This window comes from Lampetra fluviatilis, chromosome 6 (genome assembly GCF_964198595.1).
Source record: "Lampetra fluviatilis chromosome 6, kcLamFluv1.1, whole genome shotgun sequence".
Lineage (NCBI taxonomy): Eukaryota > Metazoa > Chordata > Hyperoartia > Petromyzontiformes > Petromyzontidae > Lampetra > Lampetra fluviatilis.
Window position 1 is genome coordinate 14,294,326 of NC_136280.1, and position 24,428 is coordinate 14,318,753.

General features: G+C 44.8%; 1 protein-coding gene across 2 annotated transcripts; it reads left to right on the forward strand.

Moving 5' to 3' along the window:
* The first annotated feature begins 3,247 nt into the window (after window positions 1–3,247).
* Window positions 3,248–23,477, forward strand: LOC144932925 (thioredoxin-like). Of its 2 annotated transcripts, XM_078857326.1 has the most exons (6): window positions 3,248–3,258; window positions 14,687–14,779; window positions 17,070–17,174; window positions 19,180–19,242; window positions 20,433–20,498; window positions 22,619–23,477. In XM_078857326.1, exons 2-6 carry the CDS (start codon window positions 14,753–14,755, stop codon window positions 22,679–22,681), a joined length of 324 nt encoding a protein of 107 aa, XP_078713452.1. In that variant the 5' UTR covers window positions 3,248–3,258; window positions 14,687–14,752; the 3' UTR covers window positions 22,682–23,477. The 2 variants fall into 2 exon arrangements, with proteins under 2 accessions (XP_078713452.1, XP_078713451.1); XM_078857325.1 differs by lacking the exon at window positions 3,248–3,258 and having other exon boundaries at window positions 14,578–14,779.
* The last annotated feature ends 951 nt before the right edge of the window (window positions 23,478–24,428 follow it).

A 24,428-nucleotide genomic window follows, 5' to 3' on the forward strand; every position in this document is an offset into this window, starting at 1 on the left:
AACCTCCTGAAAAAGTCCTACGATTTTCCTGGATAAATAATAAAAATAGTAATATTGCAATTTCTTTTTTACTTTTCAACATGCTTTTTCCCACAATCCTTGAGCTGCTGTGTGCACAAAGGACACGTCACCTAAACAAGTATTTTGTTTGCCTCTAATTGTCAATCCATATCCACTCTTTGTAATTAGCAGTTGGTGTCTGTGCCAATAATGAGTAGTGGGCAGTGCCTCTTTGATGGGGGAAGTTGGTCCACTGGTGAAATGTCTCATACCTGTGTAGTGACTGACTCAGAGACACTAGGAGTAGGAGGCACTTTGTTAACACGGCCTAACAGTTAACACTTGGTAACTACGATTCCCAGTCAGGATAGCTGATAGACTGCCTGACTGGTGACGCCGAGACGGTGAAGACAAAGACCACGGCAAAGACTCCAGCAGCACGACGGTGATCCCACTCCACACGACAGCCCCGAGGTCCCCTCCCGGGGCCCCTCTTTTACTGTCAGCATGGCCTGGCTCCGCCCCCTTCTGGAACCTACTAGCGAGATCTCGATCTGTCCCTTCCGTGACCTTTCCCCTAGATACCTCTGGTCTATCACGTGAATAACATTGTCAAGTCCGATCACCCGGTCCGATATCAGAATATTTAGACTGGAGGAGGAATCCGATGAGCTATGACGTTCTTTATCACAGGTCTCCAGTATGGGCGGATCAGCAAGTTAGGGGCCGTCCATAAATGACGTTACGCACCTGGGGGGGAGGTCAGACATTTGTGACGAGGGGGTGGGGGGGTGGAGAAATGTGACGTCACATCAAAATGCGCAACTTTAAATAAATATAGACAACACGTTCTACTTAATTAAATACAATTTTTAATGTTTTCGCCTACAACATCAGAGTGCAGCGCTACGTTAAATACGCACTACAATGACAATAGTTTAAAGCGATTTGAAGCATGTTTTATTTTTGCTTGGGGGAGGGGCAGACCTTTGTGACGTCATATTTGAGGGGGGAGTCTGATTTTTTGTGACGAAGGGGGGGGGGGTCAAAAATCGTCCAAAATCGCGTGACATCAAACAATACAAACAAACAATAGGAGTGCAAAATAAAGAAATGGTAAGTGAGTCATGAAATATAAATAATACAAATTCATTATTTAAGTTCCATTTATCTAGCTTGGCAAGGCAGCAAAAACAAAAAAAGAAAGTCCCAGACCACACCAAGATAACACAGTCGTCCCTCAATAATATGGCACATTAATGCTGAACTACTGTATGGATACTACACATGTTAAGATCGGCGTTACAAATAACATTGTTTTTTTTTTACTAATCCGCACTGACCCAGCATGGTGAAGTATGGCCCAACAACCCCCATGTAACCCATACGGCGTGTGAAGGAAGCCTCCTTCATCCAGCAGTGCGTTGACAAATATCCAATGAAATGAAATCTATTGGGGGGCGTCCACTATCTCCCCTGGGGATAACCGCCGTTGCACGTCCAACAAGTGCTGCTGAAATTATTTTTAAAAGGTTGCCACGGTGGTGAGATGTCAACTACCTCGCCTGGTATGCAGGAGGTCGTGGGTTCGATCCCGACCCTAACGCCTGTTGTATATTTGGAGTTTGCGGTGTCTCTCTCTCCCCGTGGTCGCGTGGATTTTTCTCTGGATCCTCCGGTTTTCCCCTCCACATTTAGAATCAATGTGCGTTTAAAGTATTTGGCTGCTATAAATTTCCACGTGATAAGCCGTTTCGTTGAGCTATCATTTGTGACGAGGTCGCTTCTGAAAAAGAACTCTATAGCTCAGTGGGCCTCACCTGGTAAAATACAAATAGTGTATTTAGTTTAACTCGTGACCATATGGCCATGCACACTGATCTATCATTAAGGTTTTCCTTTTACAGTATTCGTGTATACTAGTCCACATTTTACGACAACTAATTTAAACTTCAGACGATGGCTAATAAACCAGTGGGTTGCCAACCGGGGGTGTGCGGATACCCTGGGGGTACGCGAGGTGATTTACAAACGTGTGAAGTTACATCGTACACGAGAGTCATTGGTGAATTATCATGTATTAACTGCGATAGCATGTAAATCCATATGATAACCTAGAACGATATCGAAGGCCTTTCTGAACTCATTGATCCGAAACAATCTGCGAACAATTTTTTTGTCGTTTGCAGTTACCGGCTAGTTAGGATATACCTCACAAAAATGACAATTGGTTACAATATCAGCGTTCCTTATTCATACATCTATACTGGTAGGAACCTCCTGGTTACACCAGCCCACAGGGGATTATTGTGTCCGTCCGTCCGTCGTGCAGGGAGGGGGTGGGTGGGGAGGGAGGGGCTGGGTGGGGAGGGGAGGGTGGGGCTGGGTGGGGAGGGTGGGGGGGCTGGGTGGGGAGGGGCTGGGTGGGGAGGGTGGGGCTGGGTGGGGAGGGGAGGGTGGAGGGGGGCTGGGTGGGGAGGGGCTGGGTGGGGAGGGTGGGGAGGGGCTGAGTGGGGAGGGTGGGGGTGCTGGGTGGGGAGGGGCTGGGTGGGGAGGGTGGGGCTGGGTGGGGAGGGGAGGGTGGAGGGGGGCTGGGTGGGGAGGGGCTGGGTGGGGAGGGTAGGGTGGGGATGGTGGGGTGGGGAGGGTGGGGAGGGGCTGAGTGGGGAGGGGCTGGTCACCGCGTGGTGCCCTTATACAACTCAACGTTTAACCTTCTCACGCCGGCTTGTGCCCGCCCTCACAGTCGGGCATATTTGCGGAATACACCACGCCGCCGTTGACCCTGGCCATTGACCGAGCAACCCAACGTTCCTACCAGCTCCCTCCGCAGGAATGTGTTTTCTCAGAACCACGTTGGGGTACTTTACTCGGTTGAAACAAAATTCAACCAAGGGGTTCAGTCACTACAAGAGGTTGAGAAACCACTGCTCGAAACCGTCTTTAATAATTAATAATGACCAACCTTAAAATTCTGCTTATGAGGGTATTTAGATCATCGCCATACAACACTTCGCGTATTTGTAATCCTAAAATCCTTGACAGCATGGCGTCAGGAACGGACACATCCCTAGCCATGGGTTTCGTTCTTGAAGGCACGCGGCTCACTCCTGCAGCATCGCACGCACGTCGAGTGTAATCGACGATCTTTGTGTCTTTAGCCCTACAGGATTTTCATCGTGAAAACATCCATCGTTCACGCGTGAGATAATCGTCACTGGTGTTGGCCGTGAGCGGGAATCGAACTCGTGTCGCCGGGTTCGTAGCGCTAACCGCCACATTACCGCTCCTCACACACACACACATAGACTCACACACACATCGACCTACGCACACACACATGGACTTACACAATTACATATATCGACTAAGACACACACACATGGACTTACACAATTACACATATCGACTAAGACACACACATATGGACTTACACACACACATAGACCCACGCACACACATCGACTTACACTTACACACACTTAAAGCTTTCGTGACTGCAGGAATTCATATTCTTTGGGTCTTTCGGTAAAGTCACGTAGATAGAACAATAAAATGAAATTTAAAGAATAAAAATAAAGTGAATACAAAATAATACAAATATCACGACGTTTCGATCGCAACACAAGCAATCTTCATCAGGTGAAAAAAGAGGGGGAAAAGCTGCTGAGGCAGGCTGTTTTAAAGGTTTGAAATGGGTGTAGCCCAAGGGTCATAAACGAAGTGGGGTCGGCTAGTGATGAGCATGTCAATGTAAGAGATTAGCATGTCAATGTAAGAAATTAGCATGTCAATGTAAGAGATTAGCATGTCAATGTTAACATCAGTAGTTACATTGGGGAAACTAAGCCACATGTCTCGGACCGTGTTCGTGAACACAAGGCAGATTTGAAACACGGTAGGATCAATACCTCAGCCGTGGCTGCTCATTGTTTTAATGCGGTGGGCTCACACGAAATTGATTTCTCCAAGACGAAGGTAGGTGCTGGATTCTTCACCCTCATCTCCGCCTTCACCATCTCGGCGTCGCCAGTCAGGCAGTCTACCAGCTGTCCTGACTGGGAACCGTAGTCACCAAGTGTTAACCATTAGGCTGTGTTAATAAACAAAGTGCCTCCCACTCTTTGTGTCTCTGAGTCAGTCACTACACCTGTATGATTTCTTTCTAGATTTGAAGCTTTCGTGACTGCAAGGAATCATATTCTTAGGTTTTTTCGGTAAAGTCACGTAGGTAAAATATCAAAATTAATGAAAATAAAATGAAAACAAAAACAAAAATCACGACGTTTCGGAGGCAACACAAGTCTCCGTCATCAGGTGGGACCGTCACAGCCGAATTAGCTGCATCAAGTGAGGCAATGATTCAAGAAGTAATCCCTTATAAGCAAGTTGAAGGGGGGAGGAGAGGGGGGGGAGCTCATCCATTCATTGGCTACCACATTCTGATGAGCCCCCCCCCCTCTCCTCCCCCCTTCAACTTGCTTATCAGGGATTACTTCTTGAATCATTGCCTCACTTGATGCAGCTAATTCGGCTGTGACGGTCCCACCTGATGACGGAGACTTGTGTTGCCTCCGAAACGTCGTGATTTTTGTTTTTGTTTTTATTTTATTTTCATTAATTTTGATATTTTAACTGTATGATTTCAATACGTAACCAGGACACGATGTGTGTGCACGTACTTTTCAACATAGCTTAGACGATCTGCATGATAGCAAGTAAATATCCGCTCTGCTTTGCTAAACACAAGGGTCAAAGGTTTACGGAAATTCTCTGAGCACTGTTGGCTCCCAAAGTAGATCATCGCAAACTACCGTTATATGCCGGACTGACGAAGCCCTCTTGAAATTGCCCATGCCCGTGAACATCGATACATTAGCTCGCCAGGTGGAGATGGCGTCAGACAAATACCACGCTCGTTGTCATCTTGGACGTGGATGGGCGACTCTTGCACGTGCCCGAATTAGGTGCAGCTTGCGACTCACCAGTGCCGCTCGTCGACCTGCTCAGACGGCTGTGGGACGGTGCTTGGCTCCATTGACAATGCTGAGCCATTGGTGGAAATTCCGCATCTTCCATCATGTACTGTATAGGTCTTTCTCTCCAAAACATAAACCACGGTTGGCTTCTCAAAAAGTGGCAGTTGTTTTACTCACCCAGGAGCACACAAAACAAAAACTCAACCCACAAACGTGTCAATAACACAGCCCTGTGTATGTTGAACTTCTTTCGCACCATACGTAGCCAACCGTGCTAATCGGAGGTGCGCAAGTTGGAAGGACAACAACCTAAACACAAAGAGCAGTTCTAAAGAAATAAGTTTTCAATCTAGATGTAAAAGTGCATACAATAGCTCCAGTGGCTATAATAGGGGGTTCTTTTCATCAATGGTCATTATACTATGAATTAAGGGCCGTTGCTGAAATTGTCACCTATATTGTTCCTCTTTAGGGGGGCAGTGTAAGTGACAAATGTGTTGGGGGTTTTTGTTGTTATTTTTGCATCTTTGACAATTGCAGCATCGCACCTTTTTATTATTCATATTTTGACGCAGGAGTAATGATGGGCCAACCCAAGATTTGAACTCATGAGATCTTGCAACTGTGAGTTCAGTCCTCCAAGCACCATATACACCCAAATGGGTTTGTGTACAGTAATAGCGTGAAAGTTTCGTCACGCGTGATCGGGAATGGAATTGGCCCTGCCAGAGCGTGTTAAAGCAGTTTGGTTGAACGCCCCAACATGTCTTGTTACGTGGCATTTAATCATCTGAGGGGATTACATATGCAGAGCTGGTTTTTTTCTTACATTCACATTCCTGAACAATTTTAATAATTAATCACGTTCTACAAGGTGCGGTTGTAAGCCAGAACTGGTGTAGTGTGTGTACGCGCGATCCGTGGTTTTCTGCATTTGTGAGAAAAGTGTTTGGGAATTGTTGTGCATTCATGGCCCCGTCCCTACACAATGCACATGTCGATAGTGTTCTAAACAACGTTAAACTATTACAGCTACTTAAATATATTTTATTTTACCAGATAAGGCCCACTGAGCTATAGAGTTGTTTTTTTCAGAATCGACCTGGTCACAAATGATAGTTCAACGAAATGGCTTATCATGTGGAAATGTATAGCAGCCAAATACTCTAAATGCATGTTTCTAAATGTGGAGGGAAAACCCGGAGTACCCGGAGAAAAATCCACACGACCACGGGGAGAAAGAGACATGCAAACTCCAAATACGCAGCAAGCAAGCGTCAGGGTTGGGATCGAACCCACAACCTCCTGCATACCAGGCGTGGTAGTTAACAACTCGCCAACGTGGCACCCGAAACATGAGTCCGAGAAGCACGAATAAGAATTTGGGCACTCACTTTATTCGGTGACTGATCACACGCATTCACCACTCCCGCTGTTAACGATCGTATATACATTTAGATTATACACGTTTACAGAATACGATTGAGGGTTGGGCGGGTTCATTGCTAAGTTTCATACTGTATATTATTCCAGCTGCTCGATGATGGAGGCTTTGCTAACTTGTCGATGCTCATTAATATACTGAAACTTGAAAGGGTAGCACTGATGTCAGCGTCAATAAGAGTCAGCCGCTGGCACGAATTTTGCTGTGACTGCTGGGCATAAATCATGCGAGTGCTGTCATCGGTGAAAGTATTAGATGCGGATCGAATTGAGAAGTGTGTTTCATGTTTCACGAACTTGTATGTCACTGCGAAATGAAACGAGAGCTGGCGACTTGTCAGTGCGTGTTAACTGCTTTCTCTGCATCAATGGCAATGTATTTATGTTAAACCCCACACACCCCACATCCTTTACATGGTGATGGGTTCCTCTTTTGCACCTGATGTTGTGGAAAGTCCACGTTCCCGTCGTGGTGGAGCCCAGTTCAGTGGTGGAGCCCAGTTTCCACGACCATCATGTTGATGATAGTCTAATTCAACGTTGGTAGAGATTTTGCGTGCTGATGAATGTATGTATTTGGATTATATGTGGTAACCGACCTTCTGTTCATTCAGTTGCAACATAGAAAGTGTTTAAATGCGTGTGTAGTGAGTCCAACTGAGTTGCAGAAGTTGTTCCTTTTAGAGGCAGCACATTTATTTGTAACACGTAACACAAAGGGGTGACTGCCCCTTCAGCAGATACAGCCTAGGGTGGTGACCACCCAGCTAACTACACTATACAGAGGAGTTACTGCTACGAAGGGTCGGACCCTCGCTCGGTTCTCCGACCACGTGGTCCCCCGTAGGAAGAGGCGCTTCCAGCTTGAGACGCAGAACTTCCAGCTTGCAGAACGAAGAGAGACCCCGGTCCCTCTTAGGGACCCGCCTTATATCCCTCTCCGGTCGGGGCCGCTCCGGCCTCGGCCCCACCTGTCTTCCCGAACGTTCTCGTTCCCTCTCTATCCTTCTCAAGAGCTCTCTCCGGACACGTGATCACCCCAGAGTCGCCCCACCTGGGGCCCCGTGTATGGACATTCCGGATCACGTGTCTACGGGGTCAATCAGAGTGCCATGGCCCGGGGCAACCCTGCCCCTGGGCTGACACACACCCCCTCCCCCTCGGGGGAGCCCCCACCACACGCTGTGCGTGGTGCCTGCACTATCCCAGTGCTCGCCAAGCCCCGCTAGGGCTAGTATTACACACAGCCACCCAGACGGTGCTGTCCACGATGTAGGAACATCGAACGACACGACCCTTCCGGGCCGGGACCATACAGTGACATCTCCGGGGTATACCACTTTTTACAAACAAAACAAGACCCTGCGGGGTATATGGAGGTGCGAGATATCTGAAATTTGTTTGACACAAAACGCAATTTTTGCGGGTTATATGCGTATGCGGGCTATATGCGGGAACATACTGTAATGGTGTGATTCTGTTTATGATTAATTTGTAAAAAGTTATCCACACATTCGCCATTGGCGAAACATGTATAATTGGTACAACGCAGGGTGGTAAGCACTAACAATGGATTTTTTTTTACATTTGATCCTTATGACAGTACCCCGGGGTACCAAATAATTAAAAATGGCTGAGCCAATTAAATATTTTCATTCTGGGACACTATTTTTTACAGAGGTGTACTTAACTCCACGACTGGGGTACTAATCAATCCGAAATCAGTGCTACTCCGCGATGTCGAAACGCAAACATTTGCATTAAAAAATCCGTTATCGAAAAATTCAACTTTGAATAGTGCTTCATGTACAGCGCGTCGAGATGAGTTGATTGCCGCATCGCCGACCATCAACAGACCAAAAATGACTGCATCATGGACATTATGCGAGAGCCGGGGTACAATGGTACCCCGGGGTACTGCCATAATGTTAATTTTAGCCCTAGATGACTTATATATATTGTACTATAGCTAGGTCACCGTGGTAGCTTTTGTTCAGAAAAAGGTCATTAGGGAAGGAATATCGTAGTATGACGGAATATAATTTCATTAAAATAATGTTTTGATGTGATATATGAAAAGTCCACGGAATGTGAATATAAAAATGAATTATGTGTGTGAAACAGTGTATACACGAATCTTTCTCCCCATGGTGGATACTGCCCAATGGTGGACAGGGTGGCAGTTAACCCCCTAGATCAGGGGTCTGCAACCTTTAAGACATAAAGAGCCACTTGGACCCGTTTCCGAAGGAAAAAATAAACTGGGAGCCGCAAAACCATTGCAACTATTAAAACAAATATAACACTGCATATATTGTTTCTTACCTTATTGCTATATACAGGATCGTGCAGTCAGCTGTCAATCTGAATAAAAAAAGGACTTTTTCACTTAACAATGTAAAATATATTTTTGCAAATTAATAGCTAAATTACCTGGTTAATGGGATTTTTGCTCCTGAACCTCAGTGCACAGTGTCTGCACATCAGGGCTGTAAGACGTCACCTTCATTTTCACACAGGCTTGCAAGCTGTCATCTGTGAGGCGTGATCGATGTTTGTTTTTAATATAGTTCATGTTGGAGAAGACCTGCTCACATACATATGTGGAGCCGAAGATCGACAGGACTCCAAATGCATACTTTTTCATGTTTATATAAGTGTTGGGGATGGCATTCCATGTTTCGAATACAAGTTTGTCCTGTTTGGGAAGGTTTTCAATATCACTCCATTTATGATTCTGAGCCAGAATGGCCTTCTGACGGGCAACATCCTCAAGAGTAGCGGTCAAGCATTTGAACTTGGACACCCATATATCTTTGTCGGCTATATCGGCCAGTTCCATCTCAAGATCAGGTTGACTTACACCTGCAAATGCAGTCATATTCAATAGGGATGGATCGATCGCCAGGGGAGTGACAGGGAAGGATAATGTCGTTTTTTCCTCTCTGAACTCACAGAATCGTTTCCCAAACGAACTTTGCATTGTGGTGATTGCAGACTTGAAATATTCCAAATTTATCGTATCATGACTTTGTTTGAACTCTCTCAAAGAGGGAAAGTGAGACAGTGTACCTCTCTGTAAATCTTTGACAAACACTGTCAACTTGCGCTCGAATGCCAAAACCTCCTCCAGCATGTGCAGGGCTGTGCCTCCTTTCCCCTGAAGGGTTGTATTTAGCGTGTTTAGATGTGCTGTCATGTCTACCATAAAATGTAATTTTTCCAGCCACTCTGGCTGTTCCAGCTCAGCAAAGGTGAGCTCTTTGCTGCCCAGGAAGGTTTTTACTTCTTCCAAACATGTGACAAAGCAACGGCAACGTTATTGCCTGTCACCGGGCGGGCAGTGTGGAGCGGAGCGGCGACCTGTCAGCAGCGGCAACGCCAGAGCAGGTGTCACAGTGCGCCTCCTCCCCTCGCTAGCATCCGCCCCGGAGCCGCGGTCAAGGTTCAAAAGAGCCGCATGCGGCTCCGGAGCCGCAGGTTGCCGACCCCTGCCCTAGATGGTACCGACCAAATACTTGGCTCATGGTCTACATGTGAATCAGCATTGCTGTAGTTGATTCTTAAACTTGCGATGCATATGTATATATGGAACGTGCGCGTTGGGAATTTAATTACATTGGTGAATCATTGTATCCTTAATACGAGGGCAAGTTGTCATTCGCCACTCAAACATAATGTAGCTTTATGAGCTGCTGGCACGAAGCATTTAATTAAATTTCATCTTTTGGAAAAGTAAAAAAACACGACGTACGTCTATGTATAATTTAAAACATTATAAATAATTCATTCAAAACATGCATTTCTTAGGACGGTTGACGTTTCAATCGTAATTATAACTTCCTTTTCAGCCTCGGCTTCTTGAAGTGTATGGCAAGTTACGCGTAAATCACACAGCTTTTGTGAGTAGCGCGACCAACGCTGCCCAGTCCGCCAGAGAGTGGGGCCCAAGTAGAATGATGCAGTTGATTGCGATATGTTCCATCGTGTGGATAGGGTGGCCGCAGTCACTGCGGGATGTGGTTCACCTGCTGAGTATCTCACCGCGTGACGAATGTCATCACTTTGGGGCTTTTTTTTGGGAAATGTATTTAAATCGCTCCCAGCTATGGTGCAATTATGTGAATGTGAGTGGTGGCCACTTGGTGTGGGTGTGTCTGTGACAACCTGCACACTGGTTGCTCACCTCACTTCATGATAAAAAAAAACATTTAGTACATTATTCAGTAACAACGCTGTTGCCGTAAATAAATAAGTAACAATATCATCGGTAACATTTCTGGGCAAAGGCTCTTCTTCATAACACATGCATCATGGCAGCCTCCATGTGGCCCACTGTTTGGCGAGAAATCACGACTCGTGCCATCATCAACCCCGGTGACCAAACATCAATCATCGATATTGGTCTCCAGAACACGACTCAAGGCACCGTAATAATACATTAATAATAATTGTCGTGCTATGATGAAGGGCCATTGGCCAAAAGGTCGCCTATTATATATCTACATTTGCATGAACAATAAAAATGAAATTCTAGGCAAAATAAAATCACGTTGTAACAAATTTCTAGCGAAGGCATAGTAAAAATAACACAAGAAGAGAATCCTAATGAAAAGCAAGTTTAAAAGAGTACGTTTTTAGATGTATTTTTAAAATGCTCAATGATTCTGATCTTAGCCGAGGCTGGGAATCAAACTCAGGCAGCACAGTGATGAGACTACTGCACCACCGCTTCATTTGCGTGTATAAGAGGAGTAAATGATGAGTGGTGCCAATTTCATCCCATAATCTGCTATTATTTGCATTTCTTCGCGCAGGTAAGAGGAGTCGCACACACCGATAATGGGATCCGCCCCCAACATCCCCCCCCCCACCATCAGGTTATAAAAATGGTTGTCCAATAAATTAAACAGCGATGTAATTCATCGCAGTAAACAAGAGACGCCTGGAGAAATGGAGCTCATCCGTATCCTCCTCCCCTCCAAGGAATGGCGATGATGTTGCAGGTGACGTGAGATGAGCTGCAGGCGAAGTCTGCATGTTCATCTACTTTACTTGGGGCATAACCTTGTGAACTTATGAGCATATGATACGCCATTTTAGTTAAAACGTTGCCCGTAAGATAATCCAGCAAGTGTGCTGATTAACCATCTGCACACTATTTGAGTGTTGGTCTCCTAGTGAGTGGGTGTTCTCCAGGCACTACGCTATATCTTCCCACGCATACAATATTTAACGTCCATAATTAAGCAGAGCCCTTGTGAAATAGTGTTTTCAGACACTTGTTACAGCGTAGGAGCGTGAGACATGGCGACGGCTTGGCATTAATCGAGCAGTCGGGAGGGTATTAATAAAAAAACTCGTACGTGGAAAATAGGTGTGTGTGTGTCTTCTTGGTTCTTTCGGTAAAGTCACGTAGAAGGGAAATAATAAAATAATAAAAATAAAACATAATCAAATAAAAATTCTCACGACGTTTCGGCTACAACACAAGCAGTCGTCCTCATTTAGTGTTTTATTTTTATTATTTTATTATTTTATTATTTCCCTTCTACGTGACTTTACCGACAGAACCAAGAAGATGAATCCCTGCAGTCACGAAAGCTTTAAATCGAAAATAGGTGTGTGTGGTTCTATTCTTGCGTACCGTGAAAATATGTTCGGGAGCTAAATGTCAATATTGAGGTCTGCTAGCAACGACAAGAGGGCTTCAGGCGAGAGTTGGTGTAGTTTTTATATTCCTCCTCCATTGAAGAAGCGCAGACTACAGTGGTTTTCTATATGGTCCATAGTTTTGGTTGCATTGTCACAATCACACTACTTTGGCTTGTGTGGCACATGAGGAATGGACCACTGTTTCAATAAGTCCTTATGCACGTGTGTACACCAGCATGCGATGACTGAGTTGGGCCTGTGGGGGGGGGGGCTGGCAGGGTTAATGATTAACCGGACGTGTACACCAGTCACGTGGTTAATGGCGACTCGGTGAAGATTGCTGTGTGTGACACACGTGCTGTTGCATTCTACAGATTAACCACAATAAATGTGTTTGCCCTCGATTTGGAGCACCTGCCCAACGTCCTTCATTTCGAGTGTGCAACACTTGTCTTTAATTTTACATTTTTTAAGATGTGCACAGCCACATGTTGATGTCCGGATTGCTGGTCACACCGGTGTCTACGAGGAATGTCAAAGTCAGGAGATGTGCGATGTTTGTTTGGGTCTCGAATGTGCTGTTTATTCTGGACGTCCGCGTTGTTTCACTCTGTTCGCCTGCGTTCGTCCGTACCTGGGTGACATTCTAGGACGGTGACAGCAAGCAGCGCGATCTCAGAAAGGCGGGGAGGGGGGGGATCGGGACTTGAGTTGGCGGCGAGGTTTTGTTGTTGACGTCTTGGTTGCTGGGTGGGTGGTTTGTAGTTTGGTAAATAACTCGTGCAGGTGTTCTTTGCCAACAAGGACACGGTCAGACTGGTTATATCACCCACACCCTAAATTATACTTTATAATCACGGTTGAACCACGCCTGGTACAAAAATAAGTTGTTGCATTCACTTATCGCTCAATATGCACGCGCAAGCCCCCAGTGAATTCTTTTCAGTGAAAGGCAGGATTGAAAAACAAAGTCATTGCAAGCAAACGCCTTCGAATCTTTGTTGATGCCATCACACCTTGTCATCACATTCTCTCCGCCAGTTTGCAGTTGACACCAGGGGGGGCAGGTTACGAAGAGGAGGAACATTTGGGTAAGAATTCACATTTCATTCCTCACCCCGGGGGCTCATGCAGTGACGGATTAAGCTCGTGCAGGCCCTGTATCATATGTTATAAAGGGGCCCTAAATTAAAACATAAATGTTAAAACACACATTTTTAACTTGCATAGTAAATTCATTGTATTTTTTTTATTTGCTATACAGCTAGATAATAAGACAAATCGCTAACCTTAAACACCCAGTCGTTCATAAAAGTTGAAGGCGGTATAGTACTATAGTAATAGAGCCAGTGCAGAATCACTGAACCGGAACTGACCGCTTGAAGGCATTTAGCGCGTTGCCCTTGAACGGGCGGGGCCCGTAGCATATGTAGCTACTTTTGATACTCGGATAATCCGGCACTGTGCTTATGCCAAGCATGTTTTGCCACGTGGTCCCTTTATATATTTTTAAAGCACCCCAAGTCAATTCGATTAACAGTGGGTAGGGTTGATCTGGAAATAATCTCTCTCAATTATTAAATCAATCGCCCTCAAAACACTCAACGCAATGTACATTTCACCACGGCACTTGCAACGCGAATTAATCGTCATCGCGTCGAAATCGATCCCACCACCCATCCATCCTTGAGAGCAAAACTCTCGACAAGAAGGTGATTTCGAGACAGCAGAAGAGCGTGACTGACCACGCGATCGGTCCTACCAGTGTATCCTACATACCACGTGGCATTATTACCAAACTGCGTGGGCAATGTTTGTGTATATTGAACCTTTATCCCACCGTACGGGGCCAACTGTGGTAAACGGAGGTGCGGGGGAAGGACAACAAACTAAACACAAAAAGCAGTTCTAAAAAAACAAGTTTTCAATGTATAGATTTAAAACTGCATGGCTCCAGTGTTGTGCAAATATCGGAAGGAAGAGCGTTCCAGACGGTCGCAGAAGCGCATGTGAAAGCGCGCGATGCGGTGACCACCTCTGTTCGATGATATTTTTGGGGGCTCAAAGTAAAAAAAAAAATTTGAGTTCCCCCAGCACTTCAATTTCTAAACTCCTCGTGAGACGACGGAAGAGAGTTTAGGTAAGAGATCGAGATGGAGTGAGATGAGAGAAATGCTGATACGAAACAGAAAATATAGCAAGATGGAAGTTGAGAGGTACAGACAACATAGACACATTTGTTCTTTACGTTTCTTGACTTTTTTTTTAACACGAAATATTCGCATCCGATTTCGAGACGCTATTAGTTTCTTCCTGTTTTTTGTGTGTGCGTGTGTTCATGAATGCGGGGAGGGGCACCTTGAGCTGCATGGGTGTCACCTGAAGTTTTTTTTATTTTAGCTTCGCCTACGCCTCTCGCACGCGCCCCTTGCGTGAGACGCTCCATCGTGGGGGGGGGGCGGGGAGCCCTGGGGGGGGGGGGGTAGTGGGGATGGGCGGACAGGCAAGCAAGGTGCTGAATGCCCCTGCTGGGAGGAGACTCAGGTACCGCACCCACAGCTTCACAGCCCTCGTTCATCACTGCCGCCGTGCGACCGTCTTCTCGACAGAGCCAGGTGCCGCCGCTTCTTCTTCGTCTCCTCGGCAGGAGCCGTCGACACGCGCCACCATCCAACATGGGTCTGAAACATCTTCATAATCAGGCAAGTGGTGCATCTTTTTAAATGCGCGTCTGCGCGCGTGGTGGGTGTAATGAGTACCTGGTGCAATGTGTAAAAATCGCCACTAGGGAGATAAATATTCTTAGGTTTTTTCGGTAAAGTCACGTAGGTAAAAAATTGGAATTTCTCTCACTTGATACAGCTATCGTGCTGTGACGGTTCCACCTGAAGACGGAAGCTTGTGTTGCCTCCGAAACGTCGTGATTTTTATTTTATTTTTTATTTTACTTTTATTAATTTTTTTACCTACTTGACTTTACCGAAAAAAACCTAAGAATATGAATCCTTGCAATCACGAAAGCTTCAAATCTAGAATTAGGGAGATAAAGGCGGACGGGCATGGTGCTGGCCACCCACTCGCTCGTGTGCCGTGCCAGCCTTCATATGTGCTCGCTAACAGCACTTGCCCCTACAGTCAGTTAAGGTTACACGGGGGATTTTTGTCTTTGAGATACAGGAACTCCACATTTTGTGTTGGTTGCCACTGGTTCAATCTGTTTGGATTGCGTGATACATGTCTATGTGCTGTGCAGGTTTAGCCATGAATGGTGCCTCTTTATTGGTTAAATGTCCATTTGTGGATTGGCAGCATTGCATCGCTGCCAAGGTTACGAGTCTAAAACCTGGGGTTGACGCAAGCCAAACATCCCATTCATTCTGGGTATATAATAAGTAATATAAAAAAAAAACCTTTTTCTTAAACACGCTTTAATGAAATGTACCGTACTAGTAATGGAAGAACTCCACAACTCCAGGAAGTGGCCCCGAAGCTTGCCATAATGTAAGAGACCGTGGCCAATTACAGCCAACGTCAGCTGAGCGTGGACAATTAGACCCAAGCCGAAACATAACATATAAAAAATAATGTTTTAAAATATATGTTTTTTTATGATAGAATATAGTATTGTCATCAGTATGACATAAGTATACGAAGTTTGCAGTCGATACCACATTGGGAAGTGGGTAAAATTGAGTTACAAGATTTGAGGATACAACAACGACAACTATGACAACAACAGACAATGAGTTAAATAAAAGTGTGTATAAAAATGAGTACCGCCTCGTGGGGAATGAACATTGGTCATGTTCTTACGGGCTGACTTGGCCTTACCACAGCAAAACGTAGAACTTTCCACCACTGGCTCAGTCCTGCCAACAGGGACGAGTGCTCCTGAATAGGGGTTTCTCTCAAACGTGCCGCGTCGAATTTGTCAAAATTGATTGTGGTCACGTGTTTGGCGGCTGTCTTTGTTCACGTGGTAAATTGTTCCATTCTCCTGCCCAGTCGCTCTCCCCCCAAGTCTCCACTGCAAAAAAGACTGACGTTTTGCAACGGTTGTATACAATGTGCTATTGCTGATGACGATGGGAGATGATTGAGTGGGGCTGGAGGGTTCTGGCTCAGAATACGGAATAACTTTGCCTTAGTTCTCATCCTACGTGTAATGGTCTTATATCTACTCCACTTTGCTGTGACTCATGTCCCGAGGTTAAGTTAAGTGATGCGGGTTGATGATGATTATGGGAGCTGGAGGGGGGGGGTATTCGATTATTGAAGTAATCGATTACTCTACCGATTATAATTGAAACGACAATTATCGTTTCGATTATTGATTTAAAAAGAAACACACATTTGTTGGCATGAGATTACTCAATGGAGTAGTAGCAATCCTACACTCTTTCCTGAAGCCCTTTCGTCGTGGCCAGCAGACCTCAACATTGTCATGTATCGCCTGAATATTTGGCTACCATAATGCGCAAGTTTAGACCATAAAGAAAAGCACTGTAAAAGACTGCGAAAGAAAATTGTCGATACAGAAATTTCGTCCAAAGGCATTGAAGAAAGACGAGACAGACGACCCTGCCTGTGCTCTTGCAGTAGAAGCACCATCGCGTTGGTGAATACCACCGTGACGAGATGTTAACTACCTCGCCTGGTATGCAGGGGTCGTGGGTTAGATCCCAACCCTGATGCCTGTATATTTGGAGTTTGCATGTCTCTCTCTCTCTGTGGTTACGTGGATGTTGCTCCGGGTCCTCCGGGTTTCCCTCCACATTAAGAATCTACATGCATTCAGATTTCCACTTGATGATAAGCCACTTCCTTCAGCTATCATCTGTGGCCAGGTCGCGTCTGAAAAAGAGCCACATAGCTCGGTGGGCTTTATCTGGTTAAATAAACAAATGTTGTTACGTTTTTATTCGTTTAGTTTGAATTGAGTCCCTGCTGGCCTTACGCACCGGGCATGTAACATTTTACTTTTCTTCTCAGAGCGACTATGACGAGCTGAAGGGATGCGCAGGGAGCCGTCTCATCATTCTGTTCTTCACGGCAACGTGGTGCGGCCCATGCCAGCAAATCAAACAACCATACCACGTACGTAAAGGGCAAGTGGCCGGTGGCATTGTTGGCCTACTGGGGGCCCGAAGAAGATAACGTAACAGTCTGTTCTCCTACAGCGAGTGGTTTTCAAAACGCAAATTGGATATCGCGCGATTAATGTATTAGGGAACACATTTTTTTTTTCATAACGCGGATGCGAATTGGATATAATGCGATCGAGTAAACAGAACTACTTTGCGTGAGTAGGAATAAGCAGTTGTACGGCTGCCTTGGCATAACATCACACAAGGAGGGATGCTGCTGGATCCTTGTAGAAGCTAACCGCGTGCCTCAGTTTTTGTTCAGCCTGCGTACGCATCTCACGTGTTATCACGGACTGTGCTTTAACCTATCTTGTATATTATTTATTACACACGATTTTTCCATAACGCGGTGTTTTTCAAGAACGCAACTACTACCGCGTTATAGAACAGACTGCATTTGGGCTTCCCTCTTTGGATTTATACATTTCTCGTGAGATGACAAAAGAGATATAGATGTGGTGAGATTACATAAACGTAGACGAACGATAAAGGTGTAGTGAGAGAGAGAGAGAAGACATATGAATATAGCGACACGAGAGAGATGTGCACAATGCATGTTGAACTTCTTTCGCACTGTACGTAGCCAACCGTGCTAATCGAAGGTGTGAGGAAGAACAACAAAAGAGACGAAGGTGGAGTTTACATGAGAGAAGAGAAATGCGGATGATGGAGATTCGTAAGCGTCTGTTATGTTAATGTTGCCATATTTATTTGGATTAAAATCCGAGCCCGTATTTATCTTTCCACTTTTAATTAATTAATTATAATTCAACACGAGCCCGATACGATGCGCCGCCGATCACCGAACGGAGAGGCGGTGGGGGGGGAGTACAAATGTTCCATGAATAGCAGTCCCAAGTTCGAGGCGACAGGGGCCCAAATGAAAGGGGGGAAAAACTGGGCTCACTGCACCATCCAAGTGCGGGTCCATTTATTTTATTTTTTGTTTAAATGAATTTGGGGGCTCCTTGGGCCGATTGGGCTTGCGGTAACGTGTTTTGCTTGCTTTGTGACTGGCTGCAAGGGGTGTTTTTTACATTTGTGTATTGTCGGGCACCCCACGTCAGGGGCTGCACTAAAGGCCACCAGGAGCTGCCAGTGGCCCGCGGGCCTTGCAATATAGAACACTGCTCCAGTCTGTCTCACTAACGACTGCACAAAAACAACCTCTTTATTTAATTCACACTGAGTTCCTCCTGGTCAGCGCTTTGCAACCGGTGCAAGGCAAAGTCCCCGGTGTTTCCTCGGTATTGTCAGAATCACCGGAAAAGAAAGCAGCTTAGGGTTCTCACGCTGGGACAGACGAACTCTCCTCCGTGTCGTTCAGTAGCCGATCCAGCCCCGACTCCTCCCCCCTCCCCTTTCCACTGGTCGCGCACGCCCAGCACGACGGCAGACGGCCGTCAGCCACCACCCCTGGCCCTCTCAACTCCCTCAGTCACACGTGCCACAGTTAGGATTTGTTGCTTCGGTATGCCGTGAAGATCGAGCAAGCTCGAATGTGTGCCGTGGTGTTCCTGTGTCCTCGAAACCTCGACCGTGAATTTCACTCTTGAGTCAACCACGACAAAATCGTAGCCTTAAGTCATCACGAATGACGGAAATGTTTTGGTCGTGCCCTCTGTGATTTCGAAAAAGTATATTGGTTTAGCCATGTTTGTTTGTTGTAGTACAGAGTTAGACTGATGGCCTTAATCTAAGTTGTGGTTGTTGTTGGTTGTTTGACTTGCATCCCACTGGGATTTTTTCACACAGCGTTGGTGTACGGTGATTTTTTTCAGCAATGTTTTGCTGTCTTTTCTTGGATTTCTGTTTGCTCTTAGTCACATATTCACTTTAAGATGTTTTTCTGTTCATGTTTTTGTTTTTTGTTTGTTGCGGTTGCACCCGATTCAAGAGCCGAATGGCTCACAGGGCTACACCTAATAAATGAACTTGAACTTGAACTTGTTTAGACAATGGCCGAGAAGGAGGAGTACAACGCTGTGTTCTGCGAGGTCGATGTGGACGAGGCCGGGGTAAGATGCTAAACACACGAACATGCTTGCAAACGCGTGCCCATATGCGAGTGCGCACACACGCCTTGAATATCTGATGGCCAGCCAGGATTATTAACCATAACACTGAGTATTACCAGTGAGGCAGGCTGTGGAACATCTTCTTTTGTATTGCGGAGAGTTGATTAGCGATAGTTATTGTCGGTTACTCGTTAGCTACTATTATAGGTAACTAACTAAATGTGATTCTCTTTAAATGGCGTTAAGTGCAATCCCCAAACCAGTAGATGTGCCACATGTGCTATGAAGGACCATTGCCTGGAGCGTCAGCTATTAAATATTTTTTTACTTAAAACTTTCGTGACTGCAGATAAGTCAAGTAGATATAAAATAAAATTGTAATAATTATTTATTAGATAGAAAATAATAGATAGAAAATTAAATAAAAGTAATATTTAATATAAAATAATATGTATTATTATTTTTGGGATATTTTTTTCTATCTACGTGACTTTACCGAAAGAACCAAAGAATATTATATATTTTTGTTTATCTCTTTTGAGGCCACGCAGCGATATTGACGAATGTTATTTGTGCTCGTGCACCACCGCCAACGCAGCAGCATCACCAGATAATTTGACCGTGGCTATGATGTTCATATCAAGGTAAGTGTTTGAGTGAGTGGTTAACTTCAAGCGAATATTTGAAGTGTTGCTTCTAGTTATCAATAATTTAACTCAATACCTTCATCAACAATACTTCTTCCATAAAAGGAAAAACAAATCTATATAACTGCTGAAGTTTCTGGAAATGCCCTTCATCACCGAGAGATCTTTGTATAGGGTTAACTTCGAGGTATTTGTACGTGTATTAATGCCAGTGTTGGGTTTGTGTAGGTATGTTGCCCTGTGTCTGCATGGTTGCTGGAATCAACAATTAAATTATGCACGCTAATACAAAATTTAGTATTGGTTGACCTCTTATGCCAATAAATTAACGACGGTTATGCGTAAAGTGATTAGATGTTGCTTACAGTAGTAATGTCATGTTGTGCAATTTGTTTCCATCATGCTGTATGGCCTGAATATTCTCCACGGCAGAGAGAATGATTTGATATTGTGCATTGCACACACTCCACATTCCACTGGCTGGGGCTCACTGATTGTAGATGATTTCTCTCTCTGATGTCTGTTTTTGTTCTTTGCACGCAGGATCTTTTGAGCAGCTTCGGCGTCACCTGCATGCCAACATTCGTGTTCGTCAAGGACGGGATCCAGGTAGTGATCAAATTGAAAATGAACCAACGCTCATCATAGTCATCGTCATCATGCACACTGCCTTGTACATATCTGTACCAATCGAAAATAATTTTACAGCCAAAATCCAATCATCCATGTTGATACAGGGGGAACCATATGATGGATCCTGTAATCCGCTGTGCACCACGGAGGTAAGACCTCTCTTCTGCGGTGACGCAGTGTGCCACGGATTACGGGAGGAATTAGCCACGCGATTCCATTAATCCACAAAAAAAATTGCAGATGACAGGCGAAGCACAGCACGTAACTAGTGGCTAAATTACGCCATGGTCAATTCGAGAATGAAAGGCTACAATTTTTCTAAGAACCAAATCTTCCACACTGGATCGATATTAGAGGATTTTTGAAAAAGAAATTCAACCTGATATCAATATCTTAGAAATGCAAAAATGCTTTTCTATTAATCTAGATCTGAAGTTTTCGTGACTGCAATGATCCATACTCTTTGGTTCTTTCGGTCAAGTCACGTAGGTATAAAATAAAATATAAAAAAATTAAATCACGACGTTTTGGAAGCAACACAAGCGTCCGTCATCAGGTGGGAACGCCACAGCAAGAAACAAACTTGCTGTAGTGGGCACGACAGCTGCTTATGACAAGAGATTATATAAGGTAAGAGGGGGGGGGGAGGAGCCAGGGACGAGAGATGGAGAGGGTGGAGGGGTGTGGGGTAGGGGGGAGTGGCGATAGTCCGACTGAGCAGATTACGCTGCTAGTTCGAAACAATGCCGTAGCTGGGCAATGAGCTGAAGAAACTGCAGATGCGGATATGAAAGCAAACTATTAAGTAATTAAGATTGTACCTGGTTAATAACATCCTTCCGATGACTGCTCAATTTGAATCCATCTTCTCGGTTGAAGTTATGTCTGTTTATATATCTGGATGGCTTCATGAACAAACCTTTGATAGTAGCCTGACGGTTTGCAGAGTACTTTGGTCTCGGAAAAGACAATATCATGAGAGCCAACAGCATTGTAGCAGTGATCAGCCACGGCGGAAGAATTCGTTCTGCCGTGTTTCAGATCTGCCTTGTGTTCGCGAATACGGTCCGATATATGTCGTTTCGTTTCCCCAATGTAACAATCACCACAAATACAACTCAGTTTGTAGACTCCAGGGTATTGCATGTCAGGAATAACATCCTTCACGGATGGGATTAGATCACGGATTTTGTGTACTGTATTGAATCGGACCTGGATCTTGTGTTTGTTTAAGATTTTGGAAATCTTTTTGGTAATGCCTGATATGTATGGTTACGTGATGGTTTTGATCGGAGTCTCAGGGGGTTGTTTCTCCATGGTTGGAGAAGCTTTGCGGATAATACAGTCCGAATATCCTTTCAGAAAGATTTCCAAAATCTTAAACAAACACAAGATCCAGGTCCATAAATGAATTTATTCAGAAAATAAATATAGGATGTATGACGTTTTATTCTGTCAGTGAGCAGATTATTTATATTTTTCAAGTGTAAATTGGTATCCGTCATGTTGATTTTGCGGCACGTGTTTAATGGAATAAATATCATTCAGCGGGACATTAATTTTTTTTTTAAACCCAGTGTCTTGCCACACCTCCGATTAGCACGGTTAGCTATGTAGGGTGCGAAAGAAATTCAACATACATAAAATAAATCATGGTCCGGTTTGGCTGAGACAGTCCCAGCTTCACAAACCATATTCCCGGCGTCCCAAAGCATTTGTGAAAACCAGAAAATTGTCCCGGAGTAGTGGGCGGGGTTGGCAGGGGAGTGGACGTGACCCATGAGCAGTGCATGGGGCCAAAGTCAGATTGAGTGAGGAGGACGCCACACGCTGTGTGGGCGGGATAGTGACTGAGTGGACGTGGCTATTTTAATAGTGGGTGGAGCTGACGGAGGGAGGAGCTGGCCAGAAAATCTCTCCCAGAAATTCGGTCACTTTCAGTAGCAGGAATTCCACAGGCTCATGATGGATTCCGGTTTGTCCTAGGCCGTCTGGGGTATTTCACCCGATGGTAGGTTAGGTATTGTAACTGTGCTGCTTTCCGAGTTTTTTTTCATTTCTCCAATGCGTTCATGCTTTCTTCTATCTCATTGCAGCTGGACAAACTGGAGGGTGCGAGCCTAGGAAACCTGAGAAAACGGATAGAGAAGCACGAGTAAACACGGCACATGGGAGCAAAGGGGTTCAGTCAGAGCACGGAATGGAAAACATGGCTAAAGTGTAATCGTGGCACCGAATGTGCAAGGAAATGGGCTTCTCTCACTGTGAGCGCTTGAGATTGTTTAGTTATGGTTGCCACCTGTCCTGCTTTTGCTAGAAACATCCTCTTTTTGAGATAATCATCACTGGCAGTCTATAAGTCTTCTTGGGACATCACATGCTGTTCTCCTGTCTTTCGGTATTGTGAGTTATTCTTCTTCCCTTGACATTTCCAGGTTTTTGTGGACCTCAAAGGTGGCAGACTCAAGTGGTATTGGGTCCAGACCTAGGTGAATTGGCAACAATGACCCCCTCTAAAAAAGTTCATCATTTACCATGATTACATTTGCATTGAATTAAACCTACATCATGCATATAAGTATGTCCGTTTTGAATGGCCTTGCACTGAAATGATTGGGTGAATTTATTTGGCGTTTTAACACGTAGTGCCGTTAAAAAAACATCGATCACATGTGTTTCTTATATCAACATCATCATTGGTCACGTAATTTAAATGTCCAAGGAATTCCCCATGACATTTGCAGAGAGCCCCCAATGTTGCTTGATGTGGTCCAGCCAATAACGCAGTCATCTCCGTGTCTGCTCTGATTTCTATTCGCTTCATTGCTGTACTTTATTTGACTGGTTTTTTGCCTTTGTCATTGTTGGTAACCCCAAGTCACGCTTGCAAAAGAGAGACTCATCTTGGTCTCTTGAGTTGTCCCCCAGTTCAACAAAATAAACTTTCAACTTGGTAACAAGCTCACAGCTGCTTACGTGCGTCAAGGTGTTTTCGTAAAACGTAGATATTTACCAATGTAATCTATAATTTAAAAAACCTATAGGTGTGATCACCTTTGCATTTATTACTTTGCAATGTCATATCAATTGCCACTTAATTAGCAAGTACCAAAAACTACAGCTGGTTTAACAACATAAATTGTTACGATAGATGTAACATTTATTATTTGGGTTTATAAACTGCAGTGGATAGGCATCCAGCAGTGTATAGTCCTGGCTGCTGATGATTAAAAACTGTTGAACAGATTTTTATGAATATTAGTGGGTTGACATTGATGTGGAAAATAGCTGCAAAATTGTGTTACATGGAGGTTATTCGACAATGCTTCACCATGCCGTTGAGGGCAAGTTAATTAATATTTTGCACAGGATAGGTTCGGATATCACTTGCCACTGATGCTAGCCATGGCTGGGAATCACACTAGCCAGGTTCATAGCACAAATGTGCCAACCACCACTCCACATCATGAATACGCCAAGCTGCACAAAGTTCATAAAGGTGAGGCTGTTGCACCTCCTATTAGCACGTTTGGCTACATACGGTGGTAAAGAATTTCAAAATAATACAAACATCGCCTTTACTTTAGTGGTTTCTAAAACCTTCAATTTCTGGATTCAACCACCAGTTGGCTTAACCAGATTATTTCCTTAAGATTTAAGGGTGGGTGCATTGATTTCCCAATATTTTGCTCACGATTCCCGCATTAAATCCACACGTGACCATGGACTATGTACGATGTTGGCAAGATGCACAGAGTAGAACAAAGGAGAAACAATGGAGACGGTGAAACCAGGACAAACAAAGACCCCATTCTTAAATTGAACTGCGACTCTGAGTCGTGATGAACGATGGAATCACCGGAGGGTGAATCATTCCGCGGCGCGTGTCCAGAGTGCGGTTGTAGC